Genomic DNA, 16,400 nt, shown 5'->3' on the forward strand with positions numbered 1-16,400 from the left:
CTATGTTCAAAAAGAAAATTATTTTTTATGACTTAGCTTATTGGCTGAATTTAGTTGTACGACACGCAACTGATGCCATGCATATCGAGAAGAATGTGTGTGATAGCTTGATTGGTACATTACTAGATATACCTGACAAAATAAAAGATATACTCCAAGCACAGAATTACCTGGAACGTTTGAAACTCAGACATGATGGTGCATACACCAAGTATAGCATTCGCGTAGGAAGTACAAGTACGACCTCTACCAGCCCGACCAAAATTAGAAAAGAAACTAGAAAATAGCGCGCCATTGGCGCACCGTATGGCCCGTCGCTAAGGTAGGAATATGATTGGTCTAAATAGTGCAATGAGTTAGTTAGCAAAAGTAGTGCAATGAATGATAATGCGCTGCAAAAAGATGAAAGTGATTTAAAACAGAAACTAAACACCAAATCTTTAGAGGACGCAAAACAACCATGGTTCGAGGAGCTGTTTTGTTAAGCTCTTATCTGATTGATATTGTAGACGGTCAACGCGAATTAAGCTATTATCTCAATTCCACGAATAAAAGAATTTATTGCAGATGATGATACTCCTTGTCAACGGAGTGCTGCCAATGACTCTTCAATTGGCCTATGCCTCCGTGGACTATTCATCTTGTTTTCCCTGTACTCCTTGATGTCTTCTGCGGTCTAGCAAGCATATACCAATCAGCATGTACACATTTTATTTCTCAAGGATTCATTAACTATTTGGTCAAACTATGTACAGGAGAGATGGAAAGTACCTGGTGATCTACATAGGCTAGCCCTTTCCGTATTAACTGAACAGCATGCTCATACAAAGCTTGGAAATAGTCACGCGTGTATGTTACTTTGTACGGCTCCCATCTCATCCAATGGACAATTTCCTGAATGTGGTCTATGTATTCTTTTCTTTCAGCTTCTGGATTTGTGTCATCAAACCTGTTATTCAAATACATGTCACAAAATGGTAACACAAAAGAACTGAAGTAGCAGCAAATTCTTAGAAATCCAATTCGGCAAAAAAAAAAATCCAAATAAAATCCAGGAAAAAGGAATACTGAAAAATCCAATTGTTTAGGCTGCTAGAGCAGCAGCAACTATTATGAAAAATTCAGAGATCATGATGGAGACATCATATATAGGCATTTTCAACAACTACATTCAGTCACATTGTGTTACTTTGTAATTAACTGCTGAAGCAGTTGATTGACATCTCTAAAAAAGGACATTGAGGAATCAAATTGAACTGATCTAATCTATTTAAACCATATGACTTCAGCGACTGGCGGAACCCCAATATTTTCAGCACTGAAGGCAGTAAGAAAACACATAAATATATAATGCAATATTTCATATAGGTGGAAGTTTGATTGTTTCGTTTGGAGCAAAGTTATACATACAGGAAAGCTAATAAAATCCCATATAAATTATTCATTGGGATCAAGTAGGATACAGTATACAGGTAAGAGATCATATCAAGAATAAAGTGACAATGCAACAAAGGGATATACCTGTATTGAACCATCTCCTATGGCACCCACAATTCGCATTGGTCTTGCTAGCTTAGGTTTGATGACCTATTTATAAAGTATAAACACCAAGCTTCAACTATCCAGAGTTCAAATGATAGAAGCTTTGTTCATTCCAATAGGAAAATGATGAACTCCAAGCAATCGCATACTAAAAGAAAGCAATTACAGTGCATTCTAGGGCCGCCTGATATTACTTCATAGAAACAACGCATTAATGTCTGACAAAGACATAATAGATTAAACTACCTACTTTTGACTTTTGAACTCCGACACATCCCACCCACCACCTGTAAGCCCGCAAATGTGACCCTTTGTATTCTTCAGATCACGAATATACATATCACCCTTAACAAACTCGCCTAGCGTAAGCCCTTCCTGGTCATATATTTGATTTGAAGCTTAAATGTTAATAACAATTTTTGAAGCTTATTGGGAAATTCTGTAAGATTACAAAAGTAGAATACCTTGGCCTAAGCTGAACCTGTAACACATAAGAATCGATCTGACGTTGGACTCGAACTTAGGCTATGAACTTGATGGCCCTCAAAGGGTTCTAATTGCCTGAATGATTGCAGCTTTGAATTCATACCCTGGAAATCATACATACGCACTGTATAGTCATAGCTACCAGAGAGCACTCTGGATCCTGCATGGTCAACAGCAAGGGCTGAGACAACCTGCAAAGAAAATAGCATGGTTATTAACCAGCAAAAATACATGTACTGTGGAGAGACTCAGATATTAATGCTAAGAAGCAATCACTTGCAGCTTGGAAAATGGTTTGTAGACCTAAGAATGAAGCTGCACTTGGTGTAATCAAGCTCAGTGTACAAAATGATGTCTTCTGCTTAAGATTTGGACAAATTTTTTAATAAGCATAAACTTCCTTGGGCCAAACTCATTTGGGAAAATTATTATGCCAATGGCTAGCTTCCTGGCATGGGACAAAGGGGATCATTCTGGTGGAGAAGTATAATTCATCTATTAGATACTTTCAAAGGAATTGCAACAGTTCAAATAGGCAATGGAGAAACAATCCACAAACAATGTGGATTCCACATTATAATTTTGGATATTCTACTGAACACAACCTTTGAAAGGACATGACAGCGATTCATAAGAATATGAGTACTGGAAGGCTAATTATACATCTTACAGAGTAGCCAGAAACTAAGTTCAAGAAAATGCATGACATATATCAAGTTATTCATATAAAAAGAAGTAGCAGTCTATCCAATACTGGCACAATTAGAGAAAAAATTCATCAAGGTATACTGCACGTAGCTTTTAGTACTATCATCAAGATATGTTTATAGCAACAATTGTCAATAAAGAAACAGCAGTGGAATAGAAGGACTATTGCATTTGAACAGAAACAGAATTAGAAAATTATGCCATGCGGTTAAGAAAATTAAACCTTATGAACATAGAGTAGACAGAACTCATTGAAAAACATGGAGTAGAAAGCAAAGCTTTTGAATCAGATACCTGTGTCACATTTGAGAGAGCCTGCCGGAAGTACTCGGTGAAGTGGAACATTTTTTGTCATTCTTGGCACTGTATAGCTTACATGGTTTTTGATCCACCATTTAATCAACAATGCTATGACCACAGGCGTAAGGCAAGTATTTTATCTTGTATGCATAACGGTTTGAAACAGTTACATAATAGCTACTATTTTCAGGCTCCACATGGAGCAAATACCAGCCCGTCCAATCATGTCTACAATGCAAAAATGGTGTTCTGGTGTTGGGATAATCCCAAAAATTTTTTGACATAAGTTGGTAATACTTCCACCCTTTATCAATAAGTCCAGAGTGACTGCAAGCTGACAAAAGAGCAGTAAAAGTGTTTTTTGTGGTTTTCATTCTAGAATCATTCATCTTCCAGAAAAGTTCTATAGATTTGAACCCATGGCCATGGAATACAAAAGCTGATATCATGGAGTTCCGGCCAGCAATTGATTTTTCAGCAGGAGCTTTGAATACTCTGACAGCAATGTCCAGTCTTCCACACTTGCAGTACATATCAACAAGTGATGCTGAAATAAAAAGATAATTTTGCAGACCAGACCTGACGACATGCCCATGTATGCTCTTTCCCTATCTAATATTTCCAAGTCGAGTGCAAGCACAGATAACATCGACTATAGATATTTTATTAGATGCACAATCCTCCATCTTCTGATAGAACTGCAATGCTCTCCAGCCTTTGTTATTCTGCGCGAAACCAGATATCATACAATTCCAGGAGCACAAATTTCTCAGACCAAGCAAACAGGGAGCCGCCCATACGGATCCGCAAAAACGTAGTTCAAAAATCCCCAAATCAAAATGCAAAACCCTGTACGAATCGATCAAAACAGGTTTCCACCCGGTGCGCTCACCTTGGGGAGGCACAAGCATTGAGCACGAGCACGAAAGTGTGGCTGGTCGGCGCCATGCACTCCTTCATCAGCTTGAACAGCCGCAACGCCTCGTCTCCAAGCCCGTTCACGGAGTAGCCGTCGATCATGATATGCCATGAGTCCATGTTCCGTTCAGGCCTATTGTCGAACGTCCTGCGGGCATGGGGCATAGCGGCGCACTTGGCGTACATCTCGAGCAGCTCGTTGTTGACCTTGAGGGCGCCACGGAAGGGAGAGCGGAGGAAGAAGTTGTGCACCTTCCTCAGCTCCTCGAGCAGCTTGTTGTCGGGGGCATTACCTCGCATGTGCTCGCCCGCAGTGAGGGAGACGTGTGCGAGCTGGGGAAGGAGGGCTGCAGCGGAGGCCGATGGGATATGGATCCGGCGCGCCGACGGAGGTACCTGCCAGCAATTACCTTTGCGCGGCGGCGCTGCGGGGGGACGCCTTGTACTCGCCGGTCCTGGTGGCGGCGCCCGCAAACGCCGAGCCGGCACCGTGGGCGGAGGAGCCGGGGTAGGCGCGCTTGGAGGTGGCGGTAGTCTTGGCGGGGGGGGGGGGGGGGCGGTAGGGGGCCGAGGGAGAGAGCAGCGGCGACGTCCTCAGAGCAGTCGCGGTCGGGGCACTCGGGGCCCGGGAGGCCGAGGCGGAGGGTGAGGCGAGGGATGGGGGAGGAAGAGGTCGGTATCCTTTTGCCGCCAAGGAGGAAGGAGAGCACTGGAGAGGCGGCCGGGCGAGCGGAGAAGTTTGTCGAAGCCTCCGGAAGCCTGTGACACGGTGCGGGGCGAACAGACCGTATCGGATGATCCTGATCTGGTGATGAAGTAATCCGATGGTTCACGATCAAAAACCGACGTGAACATCACCAGAAGCGACGAACGCGCCCGCATTTAGATTGTTAGAGACTAGGGATATGGTCAGGCCCAAGTACGGTCCGATCCAGCCCATCACGTGCGTTTGGAAGAGTAGTCGTCCAGAGGAGGATTATGGGCTATCAGAAAATTTGGTAGATCGGTAGCTAAGAAATGGATCATCAAGCTCAACTGTGATGATGGTGCTTTATCTTTTTTCTTTAAAAGAACAGGAGCCAGAAGTGGCGGATGGGGAGGAATGAATGCGAATGGAACTTTAGTAGCTCCTGGAGTTAGCCATTTCTTTGCTGGAACTGGTGTTTGCATGGATGCGCTGATCAGGTTAATTTGGTCAGACGATGCTGATATACTTGTGTTGGTGGCCAGCGATATATCTTGCCGAGCCTCAAGTTCAATAGAATTTCAAAAAATAAAAACAGCTGTGCGTAGCATACAAACTAATTAAGAGGAGATCATTACATTTATTCGATAAAATATACTACATTATTTCATCAACACTGATCTTAACTGTCCACATTTATACAATGATTTCATATTAAGCTGGCGTGCATGATCATGGCCACTGTCATAAGATTTTAATATATTAGATCCACATACTGTGAATCCAAAGTGTCTTTGATAGTGTATGATTCGGTGTATCCATCTACATCTTTGTATAGAAAATCCATTGTACGTGCCAGATTGACCACCCTGTCCAGAAGCGTCAATGGTTGTGGTTGTCTGAGGCACTCCTCGGTGATGTCCATCCACGCTTCCTCGATTAGTTCTCTGAGCTTTTCTGTTGCCTGTTCTATTGTGACACCATATTCTTTCGCACAAGCTTGCACCGTGGATACCATATTCTTCGATTCTTGTTCTCGCTTCAGAAAAAGAGAATGAGTGAAAAGTTCTTTTTTTAGCGGAACAACAGAGGAGAGAGCCCCCTACTGGTTTTTTCTATTTCATTAAAATAAAAAGTATTTACAGGTGTACAAAGTCCGTAGGCCCAAAGAAAGACCCTATATAGAGTATTTTCAGTGAAAAGTTAGGAATGGTTCAGTTAAATTTATTATTTATTTTCACTTATGATATATAGAGTTAAGTAGTACGTATACCTTGTACGACATTATATCATTAGCAAGGCGTGCAATAATGCAAACAGCTCGGATAATCTTTGGATAGGTATAGACCCACTCAATAGCCTCCGTAGTTGCCAGATCTCCCATTGAAATGAATGCCTGGCTCGTTTTTTTTTTTTTGATAAAAAGCGGAACTTCAATTAAACACAAGTAATTCTACAAAGGTGAAAGTCACCCCAGGAAGAAGATTGCAATGCCTCGAGTACTGGACATTGTTGATCATGAAAGAGATTGTTACACATGAAAGAACAGGATGTCCTGTCAGGTTGATTCCAAGCTTTTCGGGCCAGGCTGTGAGCCATCTTGTTAAGTTCTCTTCGAATCTTTCTAGCTTCGAATAGAATTTCTCTATTGTTGTTAAAGAACTCAGCAAGAATTGGTCGCAAGTTCCAGTGACCCGGCGTTGTAATGATATCGCCTTTGTGCAGGGCTGTCACCAAAGTTTGATTATCTGAAATATAAGTCACTTGGTTGAGGCCTAGAGACTTCACCACTTTTGCTGCAAGACTGACAGCTTGTGCTTCGGCCATCAAAGGTCCATGAGCTTGAAAGATATGTGCCGTGATGAATATACCTGCAAAAGATGAATTTGGAGCTGTGTTGCGAATGAAAAGTCCCAGACCTGCCTTTCGAGGTTCAGTTATTTGCGTATCTGGGAGGATGGCGGCATCAGCGTAGCACCTTGGACCTGGGAGTAAAGACCTCAAATTACTTTGCATACCTGAAATATTTAGTTGCCTTTGAAGTTGTTGTGGACCTTGTTCCCCCTCCTGTATGTGTTGCACTGATCTGGAGATATCATCTTGATGTGCATTGGCTGCTCCTCCAATCTGAACACGTTGTACTATAACCTGTGCTTCTACATGGTCTTGTACACCATGGGAATGCTTAATGAGTGCAGTGCTGTTCTCTTGCTCCTGTATGCATTGATTATTGTGCTGTGTACCTGCAAAAGGGTTAAAAGCTTGGACGGTGGCATTGGTTAAATGGTGAACCTGCTGAACTGTCCAAACTTTCGAATTGAACCTATGATCATTTCTAGCTTTCCAAATGAACCACAGAGTTGTAAAAACTTTATGGATGTGAACTTTATGAACACCAGTTTGAAACAAAAAAATGATAGGAGAATGAATCCCAGTATCATCTTCTGGTAAAACATCAGATCTTAAAGGGGGGTCAGCTGAGAACCAAACAGCTCTTGCAAAAACACAAGTGAAAAACAAGTGATGATCATTTTCTCGAATGCCACACCTTTTACAATTTTCATCTATGTGAGAGGAATATCTTCCAGCTCTCTCACCTGTGGCTATGGCTTGCCTCAATAATCTCCAGGCAAAAGTTTTGACTCTTGGCTGCATTAATCCATCTTTCCAGATCTGATTCAGCAATGTTAGTATAGGAATTGGTAGGGATCTCTCTCCTTGTTGTGGAATGGGCTGAAAATGTTGACCTGCAAGGTGCCTATAAGCCTCCTTGGCTGTGCAAATACCCGATGCCACTGGTTTCCAGCATAGAATGTCCTCACCTTCATGTTGAGAAACTGGAACCTGCAAAATAGATTGAGCAGCTTGTTGCCCAAAGAAGTGAGTAATTTTTTCCTCATCCCACCTTTTAGAATTTGGAAGCCACAAGTCAGAGACAATGTTTGGTATTTGCTCACCCTGAGTGCTTAAGGTTAAGTATGCATGCATGTTATTCCATATAGGACACCAAGGCTGAGACCAAATATTGGAGTTACCTTGCAAAATCTGGTAGAAGCAATTTGAAGTGAGCTCATTTTTGACCTGCATAATGGAAGACCAGAAGACTGATTTTGCCCCATGAGAAGGCGCAGTCCAGAAAGAGTTAAAGGGAAAGTATTTAGCTTTGATGACGGAAGAGAGATGAGGATCTTGGTTGTAAGCAATCATCCAGGCAGATCTAATGATGAGGCTACGGTTGACATGCTCAAGGTTTCTAATACCTAGGCCTCCCCTATTTTTTGGTTGGCAAAGATCAACCCAGGCTCTGTAAGGAATAGGGTTGCTGGACTCTCCTTCTTGCACACCAGACCACCAAAAACGCCTCACAATGGTATTGATCTTGGCCATGAAAGCTTTGGAGAAGAGGACATTGGTCATGTAGTAAATGGGAATGGAGGCAAAGACAGAGTTAATGTAAGTGAGCCTGCCGGCATGAGAGAGTTTATTGGCTTTGACCGTGGTGAGTTTGTTTTTGAACTTTTGATAAATAAACTCATAAGCTTTATTCCTATCTTTGTGAGTTAGAAGCAAAGGGTGACCAAGGTGAAAGGTGGAATGGGAGACCATAGGGACAGGAAAGATGGCCCGGATCGCAGCTTGAATAGCAGGAGAAACTTTTTTACTGAAAAGAATAGAAGATTTATTCCAGTTGGGAGTCTGACCTGAGAGACTGCAGAAATGGTGGAGAGGAGAGAGACGTATACCTTGTACGACATTATATCATTAGCAAGGCGTGCAATAATGCAAACAGCTCGGATAATCTTTGGATAGGTATAGACCCACTCGATAGCCTCCGTAGTTGCCAGATCTCCCATTGAAATGAATCCCTGGCTCGTTAAGTGCATACAACCACTACTACGTGCCGAAACTTTTAGATGTTCTTCAACAGTGGCTGGCACATATTTCTTATCACGCCATTCCACCTCAGCCTGATAACATTTGGCCATGTCGATTACCTAAATACATGTGAAAAATGTAAATTTCAAATATACATATATGCTAGACTATTTTTCCATTTTTTTAATGGCTGGCTGCATGCATACCATATGCATTCAAACACACACTACAGCTGGAACTTGGAAGCATGCCAAAATTAAAATTTTCTCTGGAAAATAATTAAGATTAGACCAAGCGGTTACACATTAAACTTGTAATCTATTACACATGCAAGGTGAAATTTGTAAGATTAGATTAATTTTAGATATTTCATGCTTGTTTATTTGGTATCGAATTAAATTACATAAGTGAATTGATTTTAGATTGCACTGTACAAAGTAAGATTATAAATCTAACAATCGGAAGGATGCACAATGAACATTTAAAGCTACACGCATAATATAACCAAGATTCTTCACAATAATTTGCCTCCTATGTTGTTTCGATAAGATTACATAAGCCATACCAGTCTTTTTACCAACTTGGCATGTTTGTTCTTTTGAAGTTTCAGCTCTTCCTCCATAGCTTCTACAGTGGTAAGTATATTTATATATAAGGTCCTTAGGTATGCTGGGCATTGCTCTGCTACTTCTTCATCCCACCTGCCATTTCCAACAAATAAATGCGATTTTTTTACCAAATTTTAATAACAAAATAGAATATATATATATATATATAGCTTACGTACAAATAATAATGCTTAGTGTGGATAAGCTATATACCGTAAGTAAATTGAGATTATGTTTTTCACAATATTCTTAATATCACAAGGCTTGTGTTTACAAACATAGAAAAGAGGTATCCACAAATACTCTTGCACTACATGTATATACTCCCTCGAAGTCCTTTTGTTGTCTTACATATAATTTTATCTTCACTAAAAAATATCTTCACAAAGGTTTGAGATCCACAACATGAAAAGGCACAAACTGTTCAAAAACACTTTATGATACTCTAATTTAAATTATTCTATTTAAATATTACAATATGTAAATTGCTTCTCAAAACTATGTTTTAGGACCATTTTGATGTCAAAAGGGCATCGTTTTTGTGGTAGAAGCTAGAAAGTAGTTTAATTTAAGTGTCCATTTTTCAAAAGCGTTATAATATATTATCATATTTTTCACATATAGTATCATAAAAATAAATTATTTAGGGCTACTTCGGAATGTAGGAATGCGAAAACACTAGAACAGAAAAAAAAAGCACACTAGATTTTAGTAGGAATGTAAATGCAAAACAAAGGATTGCAAAATACAAGAAAATTGTAGGATTGACCGCTTGGAAGGAGCACGTGAAATACACAGGCATTAGAAGAGAGAGATGGGCACACAATATTTTTTCCATGAGGTTGGGCCTCATGTTAGAAATCCTCGAAAATTCCTACTAAACAAGTCATTTCATAGGAATGTTTGAAGTTCAATCCTTTTTTCCAAAGAACTGTATAGGAATTTTTCCTATAGGATTCAAATCCTATATATGAGATCGTCCCTCCACTTTTATTTCCTTTAATCCAAAGGAGGCATAGAGTATAGACCTTTGTTACTATATATAATAAGCAGCGTAATGAATTTGAACAATAAGTGATGCTAACCTTTGCAGTGCTGCTAGGAAGACACTGCCTTCTTCTGTGGTGCAATAATTGTCATACAAATCATCAAGTATGGATACCATCGTAAACAGTTGTGTAAGCATTTTTCGTGAACATGAATATTGGGGCTCAAAGAACACTCCGAGCATCCAAAAATGCATCTCCACCATCCTATCTCGTGCATAGCTTGATATATTTGCCTGCGTTTGGAACTCTTTCCACCACCTGTAAATAGATATATATGTATAAGAACATGTATAGAGACATTGATAATGAAAGTACATACTGCAACTTCACTCTGTTATTAGTGACTCTTCTTACAATGTAAGATCTTTTAGCTCCTCACAATATAGAGTTAGTATAATGTTGAAGTCCAACTTTGCAAACTCCAATACCACGTCATTATGGGTAGTCTTTTTCTCGTATATTGAGATATATTGCCTCGCTTCTACTCTTTTGAGTCTCCTGAAAAGAGGTGTTTTCAACGCAAATTTCACCTCTTCTTTCAAGTCTGGTTCGAGATATTCTACAATAGATTGAAGCAGACTCTTGGTGAAAGTAATAATATTATCGAGTATTTCTTCCCCATTCACTCTAAGATATGCGGCATCATACAGCCTTAACAAACATCTTGCATCATTGCTTACAATATATCCTTCATTATCCCTGAACTTCAAAAATATGTCTGCAACATTAAAAAAGGCATCATCAGCCAAAAGTATAGACTACTAAGCAAATAGCCTGTAGCTTGTATTGCTGAACTTACCAGAACAGACGGTGTACCCATGCTTCCTGAGCAAGTAGAACCTCAGCGAGGTGACATAGAGGTCATCAGAAGCTCCATCCTTGTCATCATATACGGCACGAAGCAACTCGTCGATCTCCTTCTTGTAGTGGTAGTCGACTCCAAGCCGCTGCAGCGCGTCGACGAGTTCCAGCTTCCGCGCCAGGTCGGAGGAGGCTGCGGCGTCCAGCAAGATCCGCCTCACCTCCTCCTTCCTGGCCTGCGCCTTCTCCTTCATGGACAGGAGCTCTGCCGGCGTGCACGGCTGGTGGGTGAGGAAGAAGTCTCCCCAGGGGCTCGGGGTGTACGGCCGGGGATTGAGCTCTGCCGGCGTGCACGGCTGCTTCGTCGACTGCGAGGCCAGAGCGATGGGGCCGTGGGTGGTGGTCGCCATAGCAACGGCTGGGGTTGATCACACAGGTTGCTAGAATGCTAGCTAGCGCTGGATGATCGATACCTGAGCTCGAGGGCGGTGGATAGCTTGAAGAAGATGGCTGGATTCGCTGGCTTTATATAGACGCACGCGCACAATAATTAGTGATGTAGATCATAATACCATTCAAACGTACGGTCATGTCAGCGGCGCTCTGATAGACGGATGGACATCCTTTCTTTCTCAGTTTTACTATTGATCTTGTGATCGTACCGAAGAATCTCTGCTGACGACTTACAACTCATTGAGTTAATAGTTCAGTCCACTGTTCATCAGTACTAGCTTCGGCAGGGCAAGCAAGCACACCAAAAATATGGATGCATTGATGTTAATAGTCCAGTCATGCATTCTAGTAACATAATTCGCCTCTGATTAAAATCAGATGGATGGAAACTTGTAGCGAAAATGGTTTTATTAAATTATGATTGTGATTTTGAATGATTAATGATAATATAGTTAATGAAGTTAATATATTTGTTAAGAATATATGTTAGTAGGTCTCGTAGATGCAATATATGAAGAAGTCACCGCAGTCGGGACAAAGTTGGACTGAATTAGAGAAGTTTTGGGAAGATTTGACTCACCGGATGGTTCGATACTCTAGGTGTTGAACTCATCGGAGCATATTTGATAAAAGGGGAGAGAGACCTGAAAACCTCGCCGAATGTCCGGTGATCAAAGAAGATACACACCGGAGCATTTTGTCCAAAGAAGATTGCAGCTTCGAAGTTGAAGATCAAAGCACTAGATGGTCCAGTGATCATTGTATTGCACATACTGGATAATGAACAGTGCAAAGAGGCAGAACAAAGTTCAACACATCGAATGGCCCGGTGATAAAGGCTGTACACACCAGAGCATTATTTTCAGAGAGGATTATATTGGCTCAGTTGGCTGAAGTCAACTCACCGGATAGTCCGGTGATGAAGTGATGTGCGTCGGATGCTTACATCGGTGTAATTTACACAGAGAGGATGCGGTTAGCTCGTATGCTAAGAATAAACTCACTGGATAGTCTGGTGATGGAGACAAAGTATACACCGGTGTATCCGATATTCACAGAGGCTTGATTGGAGTTCCAATAGCTAGTTTGTGAGAGTGTACTCACCGGATTATCCAATGTTAGTACTAGTGTTCTCACCGAATCATTCGGTGTTAACAACTTTTCTGAGCTATTGGGTTAACGATTAGTACGTGGGTTTGAGGTTATAAATACTTCTACACCCAGTCATTTGAAGGTGTGGCATGCTGCTGGAGTCTAGAGAAAGCTTATACACACTTGAGAAGACATCCAAGCTACCAAAGTACTTAATGTGATTATTCAAGGCAATTAAACACAAGAGTAGTGAGTGATGAGTGCTTATAGGCCTAGAGAGAGTGTTGCTAGGTCATTGCCTTCCTAGAGAGTAAATCAGGAGGATGAGCCTAGGCCAGACCCCACATTTGACCTCGTGAGGGACTTCTTTGGGGGCGCACCGGACTACGACATCCTCAAGCATTCCTAGCTACCCAGTGCTCCACTTCGGACATACCATACCCAGGAGGAGGCCTCGACACCTTTGATCCCTACTAGGCCTACCAGGCAGGTTGGTCCACCTGATGCCTTGACCTACTCTAGGGGCCATGTGAGGGCGAACCAGTGGCAGCAGCACCGGGACCATGATGGTGGAACCGGCCAACGTCAATAAGGGAGACAGCAGTAGGATTGTACCTTTGCTTTTGTAACTTACATATGCATCTTCGATTAGCGAACTATTCTTACATATTCGGACATGTCTACTCTCTATGGTCTACTTACCATGTCATAACTGCATTTCTTGTTCCAATGTGACCATACGCTATTTGCATTTCTTAATCCAACGTGACCACACGCTACTTTCTATCATCCTCGGCTTTGTATGAACCGTTCACGATAGACTTAGAATAGTATTTCTTACAAAGCTACTTATACATGAAGTGACCACTCGAAACCTCTGTCGGGAGTCTAGGTTTAGACAAGAAGTGACCACACAACTCAACTTTAACCATGAAATGACAACACCTCTGTCTTGGCGTAATCTGTAGACACGAAGTAACCGCACGACTCAACTTTAACCATGAAATGACAACACATCTGTCCAGGCGCAGACTGTAGACAAGAAGTGACCACACAGGAGAGCTTTAACCATAAATTAAATAACAATACATGTATCTTGACACATGGAATCTCTGCCTAGCATCAATGCCACAACTTTTCCATTCTTGAACAGGGAATCCAATGCTCGAGCCTCTCGCCAAGCCCATACACTCACTCCATGCACCTGCCCTCCGCCACCATAAATAACCCCACCTTCATCCATGGATACACCACTCATTTCTCATCCCTCTCAACTACAATGTCCCGCTGCCTTGAGAAAGGACACAAAATTAGATTTTGCATCCTCCCAACAATACGTCACTAAATAATTATTGATACAATTTTTCATCAAATATCGACAAATTTACAATGATCCAGAATTTTCAAAATATCACTACTCCATGATGCCATATTTGCCACTTTTTTACCATTCTGATCCAAAATTGCAACATATCAATTTCAAATATTTTTCACCGAATGAATGTGCACTATTTTTAATATTGAGCAATACAAACGTAAAATTAAAAAACAAACCAATTCACCATATCTGGGCCTACCCGCACTCACAGAGAGCTATTACTCCCTACCCGCCCTCTGAGAGGGCGGTTAGCCCCAGCCGCCCTTTTAGAGGGCGGTAAGGGGTGGCGCTGCCATCGTGGCCATCCTTACCATCCTCTGAAAGGGCTGCAGCCCTTTTAGAAGATGGTAGACGCCTATTTCTGCAAATTTTGACCCAAAAGTCTATTTATTTAAATATTTAATAAAAAATATGAAAATAAAAAAACTCACTAGACTTGGATGGGGAGAAGCAACGAAGGCCCGAGGAGCACGGGGACTTGGTGTCAGCAACAGAGACTCAGTCCTAGTAGCAGAACGAGCAACCAACGTCACTGGTCAACTTATTTGACTTTGAGTACATGAGTAAACTCATCTTCTATGCGGATCGGTGATACACACATTTTGTTGACAGCTAATCTAAGAATTCTCCAGCAAGTCAAGAAGAGGATCAATGCATATAGAGATCATTTGCTAATCGACTAATCACTGAAAAATTAGTAAGATTGCAGGTAGTATGAATCGTTAGAACAGATTGGGATGATAGAGTCATTGTATTAAGCTTAGCCTCTCTTCCTAAACTTGTCATTTGCGTTGTCAGAGCATGGACAGTAGTGCCTAATGGAATCCATTATTTGATTTAAGCACACCATCTGTATCATACATAATAATTCAAGCAAACAACCAATGAATGGTTTGGCAGTTCCTATGATCTAAAAAATCTATCACTTCAATTTACACAAGTAACCCTCAAGCTCACATCCATGAAACTTCACTTTCCAGTTGAGCCATGAGTTCCCTTGTGACCCCTTTTGGAGCATCAATCCCTAGTGAGTCCCCAAGCTGGTTATAGGTCTCGTAGATCACCACTCCTTCGGTTGTGTCCTTTGATGATTTCATAGATTGCTTCGAGAGTTTCTCTATGAAAATCTCTGGTTGTCCTGGAGATCATGAGGATGCTAAGCAGGCAAGACTATCGGTGTGGCGGTTGTCCTTTCTTGGGATATACTTGACCTCAACTCTGACGAAATTCTATTCCAGTTTCCTCACCTCCATGAGGTATACTCCTTGCTAACTTGCTTCACTACCAACTGTGAATCCACTTCCACAAGTAGGCAGCGGATGCCAATAGCAGAAGCTACTTATGAGTAGACCCTCATATTTGGCTACATTAGTCGTAGCTAGAAAATTGATCTACAAAGTGTATTGTAGGCTTTCTCCCATTAGAGAGATCAATATAATCCCAGCCCCTCCATCTTAAAGCGTGAGTGATCCATTGAAAAATAGTGTCCATACATCCGATAAGTGGCCGTGGTCATCCTGGGGTTGATCGGGTTTTGTCCATTCGACCATGAAATTAGTGAGTACTTGCAACTGGATTGTTGTTCGAGGCATGAAATAGATATCGAATTCTCTAAGTTCAATGGACCACTTGGTGATTTGGCCAATTGCATATCTGTTGTGCAAGATCTCGCGGAGTGGGAACATTTATGGTACAATAATCATGTGAGTCTGGAAGTAATGTTGCAATTTGTGAGAGGCCATTAGTACAACATATAATAGCTTTTGCACCTGCGGATAGCATTCTTTAGGACTGTGGAGCACTTCATTGATGTAGTATACCGATCGCTAGCTTTTCACTCATTTGTCATGTGCTTCTCTTTCCACCACCAATGCACCACTTACAGCACGTGTTCCAGCCATGATGTATATGAGCATATCTTCATTAGGGTTCGGAGTGATTAGCATAGGGGGGGGGGGGAAGAAATATACCTCTTCAAATATTTCAATTCCTCTCTTGACCATTCAAACTTGTCATGTTGTCCTAGTATCTTGAAGAACGGAAGTCCTCAATCTCCAAGTCGGGAGATAAAACGGCTAAGGGTTGCCATGCATCAGGTTAGTCTTTGAACTTCTCGCACTGACTTGGGAGGTTGAATCTATTCAATAGCTTTGATCTTCTCAGGATTGACTTTGATTCCTCAGTAGGACACCATGTAACTGAGTAGTTTCCCCACGTCGACTCTAAACGCAAACTTCTCCAGGTTCAGTGTGACTCAATTCTTGCGCAGATTGTTGAACATTTCTTGTAGGTTGGAGATAAGATCTTCCTTCTTTTTGGTTTTGACAATGAGATCATCGACGTAGGCCTTGACATTCTAGCCGATCTAATCATGGAGAGTTATCAGCATTTCTGGTTGGTATGGTACCAGCATTCTTCAATTTGAAGGGCATCTTAACATAGCAACAGACTCCAAACAGAAGGATAAAGGAGGTCTTCTCCTCATCCTCTGGATGCATGCTAAT

The 16,400-nt window shown here is 41.5% G+C and overlaps 2 protein-coding genes across 2 annotated transcripts; both read right to left on the reverse strand.

Annotated features, from left to right (window-relative positions):
- Nucleotides 1–288: 288 nt before the first annotated feature.
- LOC133896009 (uncharacterized) lies at nt 289–4,836 on the reverse strand. The gene is made up of 4 exons (XM_062336526.1): nt 4,665–4,836; nt 3,929–4,547; nt 772–949; nt 289–676 (listed from the first exon to the last, which is right to left on the reverse strand). Exons 1-4 carry the CDS (start codon nt 4,834–4,836, stop codon nt 584–586), a joined length of 1,062 nt encoding a protein of 353 aa, XP_062192510.1. The 3' UTR covers nt 289–583.
- Nucleotides 4,837–5,149: 313 nt separating this feature from the next.
- On the reverse strand, nt 5,150–11,521 carry LOC133894910 ((E)-beta-caryophyllene synthase-like). Its single transcript, XM_062335107.1, has 6 exons — nt 10,972–11,521; nt 10,527–10,890; nt 10,209–10,430; nt 9,081–9,216; nt 8,383–8,634; nt 5,150–5,678 (listed from the first exon to the last, which is right to left on the reverse strand). The coding sequence occupies exons 1-6, from the start codon at nt 11,381–11,383 to the stop codon at nt 5,394–5,396; spliced, it is 1,671 nt and encodes a 556-aa protein (XP_062191091.1). The 5' UTR covers nt 11,384–11,521; the 3' UTR covers nt 5,150–5,393.
- Between the last annotated feature and the right edge of the window lie 4,879 nt (nt 11,522–16,400).

Source organism: Phragmites australis, chromosome 16 (assembly GCF_958298935.1).
Source record: "Phragmites australis chromosome 16, lpPhrAust1.1, whole genome shotgun sequence".
Classification (NCBI taxonomy): domain Eukaryota; kingdom Viridiplantae; phylum Streptophyta; class Magnoliopsida; order Poales; family Poaceae; genus Phragmites; species Phragmites australis.

Excerpts from the sequence above, each read along its gene's own strand:
- LOC133896009 (XM_062336526.1), bottom strand. The coding sequence starts at position 4,836 with ATGCGGGCGCGTTCGTCGCTTCTGGTGATGTTCACGTCGGTTTTTGAT. Across the intron at positions 4,548-4,664 it reads CTCGCCCGGCCGCCTCTCCA|GACGTCGCCGCTGCTCTCTC; the intron begins GTGCTCTCCTTC and ends GACTGCTCTGAG. Across the intron at positions 677-771 it reads TAGCCTATGTAGATCACCAG|ACCGCAGAAGACATCAAGGA; the intron begins GTACTTTCCATC and ends TATGCTTGCTAG.
- LOC133894910 (XM_062335107.1), bottom strand. The coding sequence starts at position 11,383 with ATGGCGACCACCACCCACGGCCCCATCGCTCTGGCCTCGCAGTCGACG. Across the intron at positions 9,217-10,208 it reads TTCCTAGCAGCACTGCAAAG|GTGGGATGAAGAAGTAGCAG; the intron begins GTTAGCATCACT and ends TGGAAATGGCAG. Across the intron at positions 8,635-9,080 it reads CCAAGTTGGTAAAAAGACTG|GTAATCGACATGGCCAAATG; the intron begins GTATGGCTTATG and ends ACATGTATTTAG.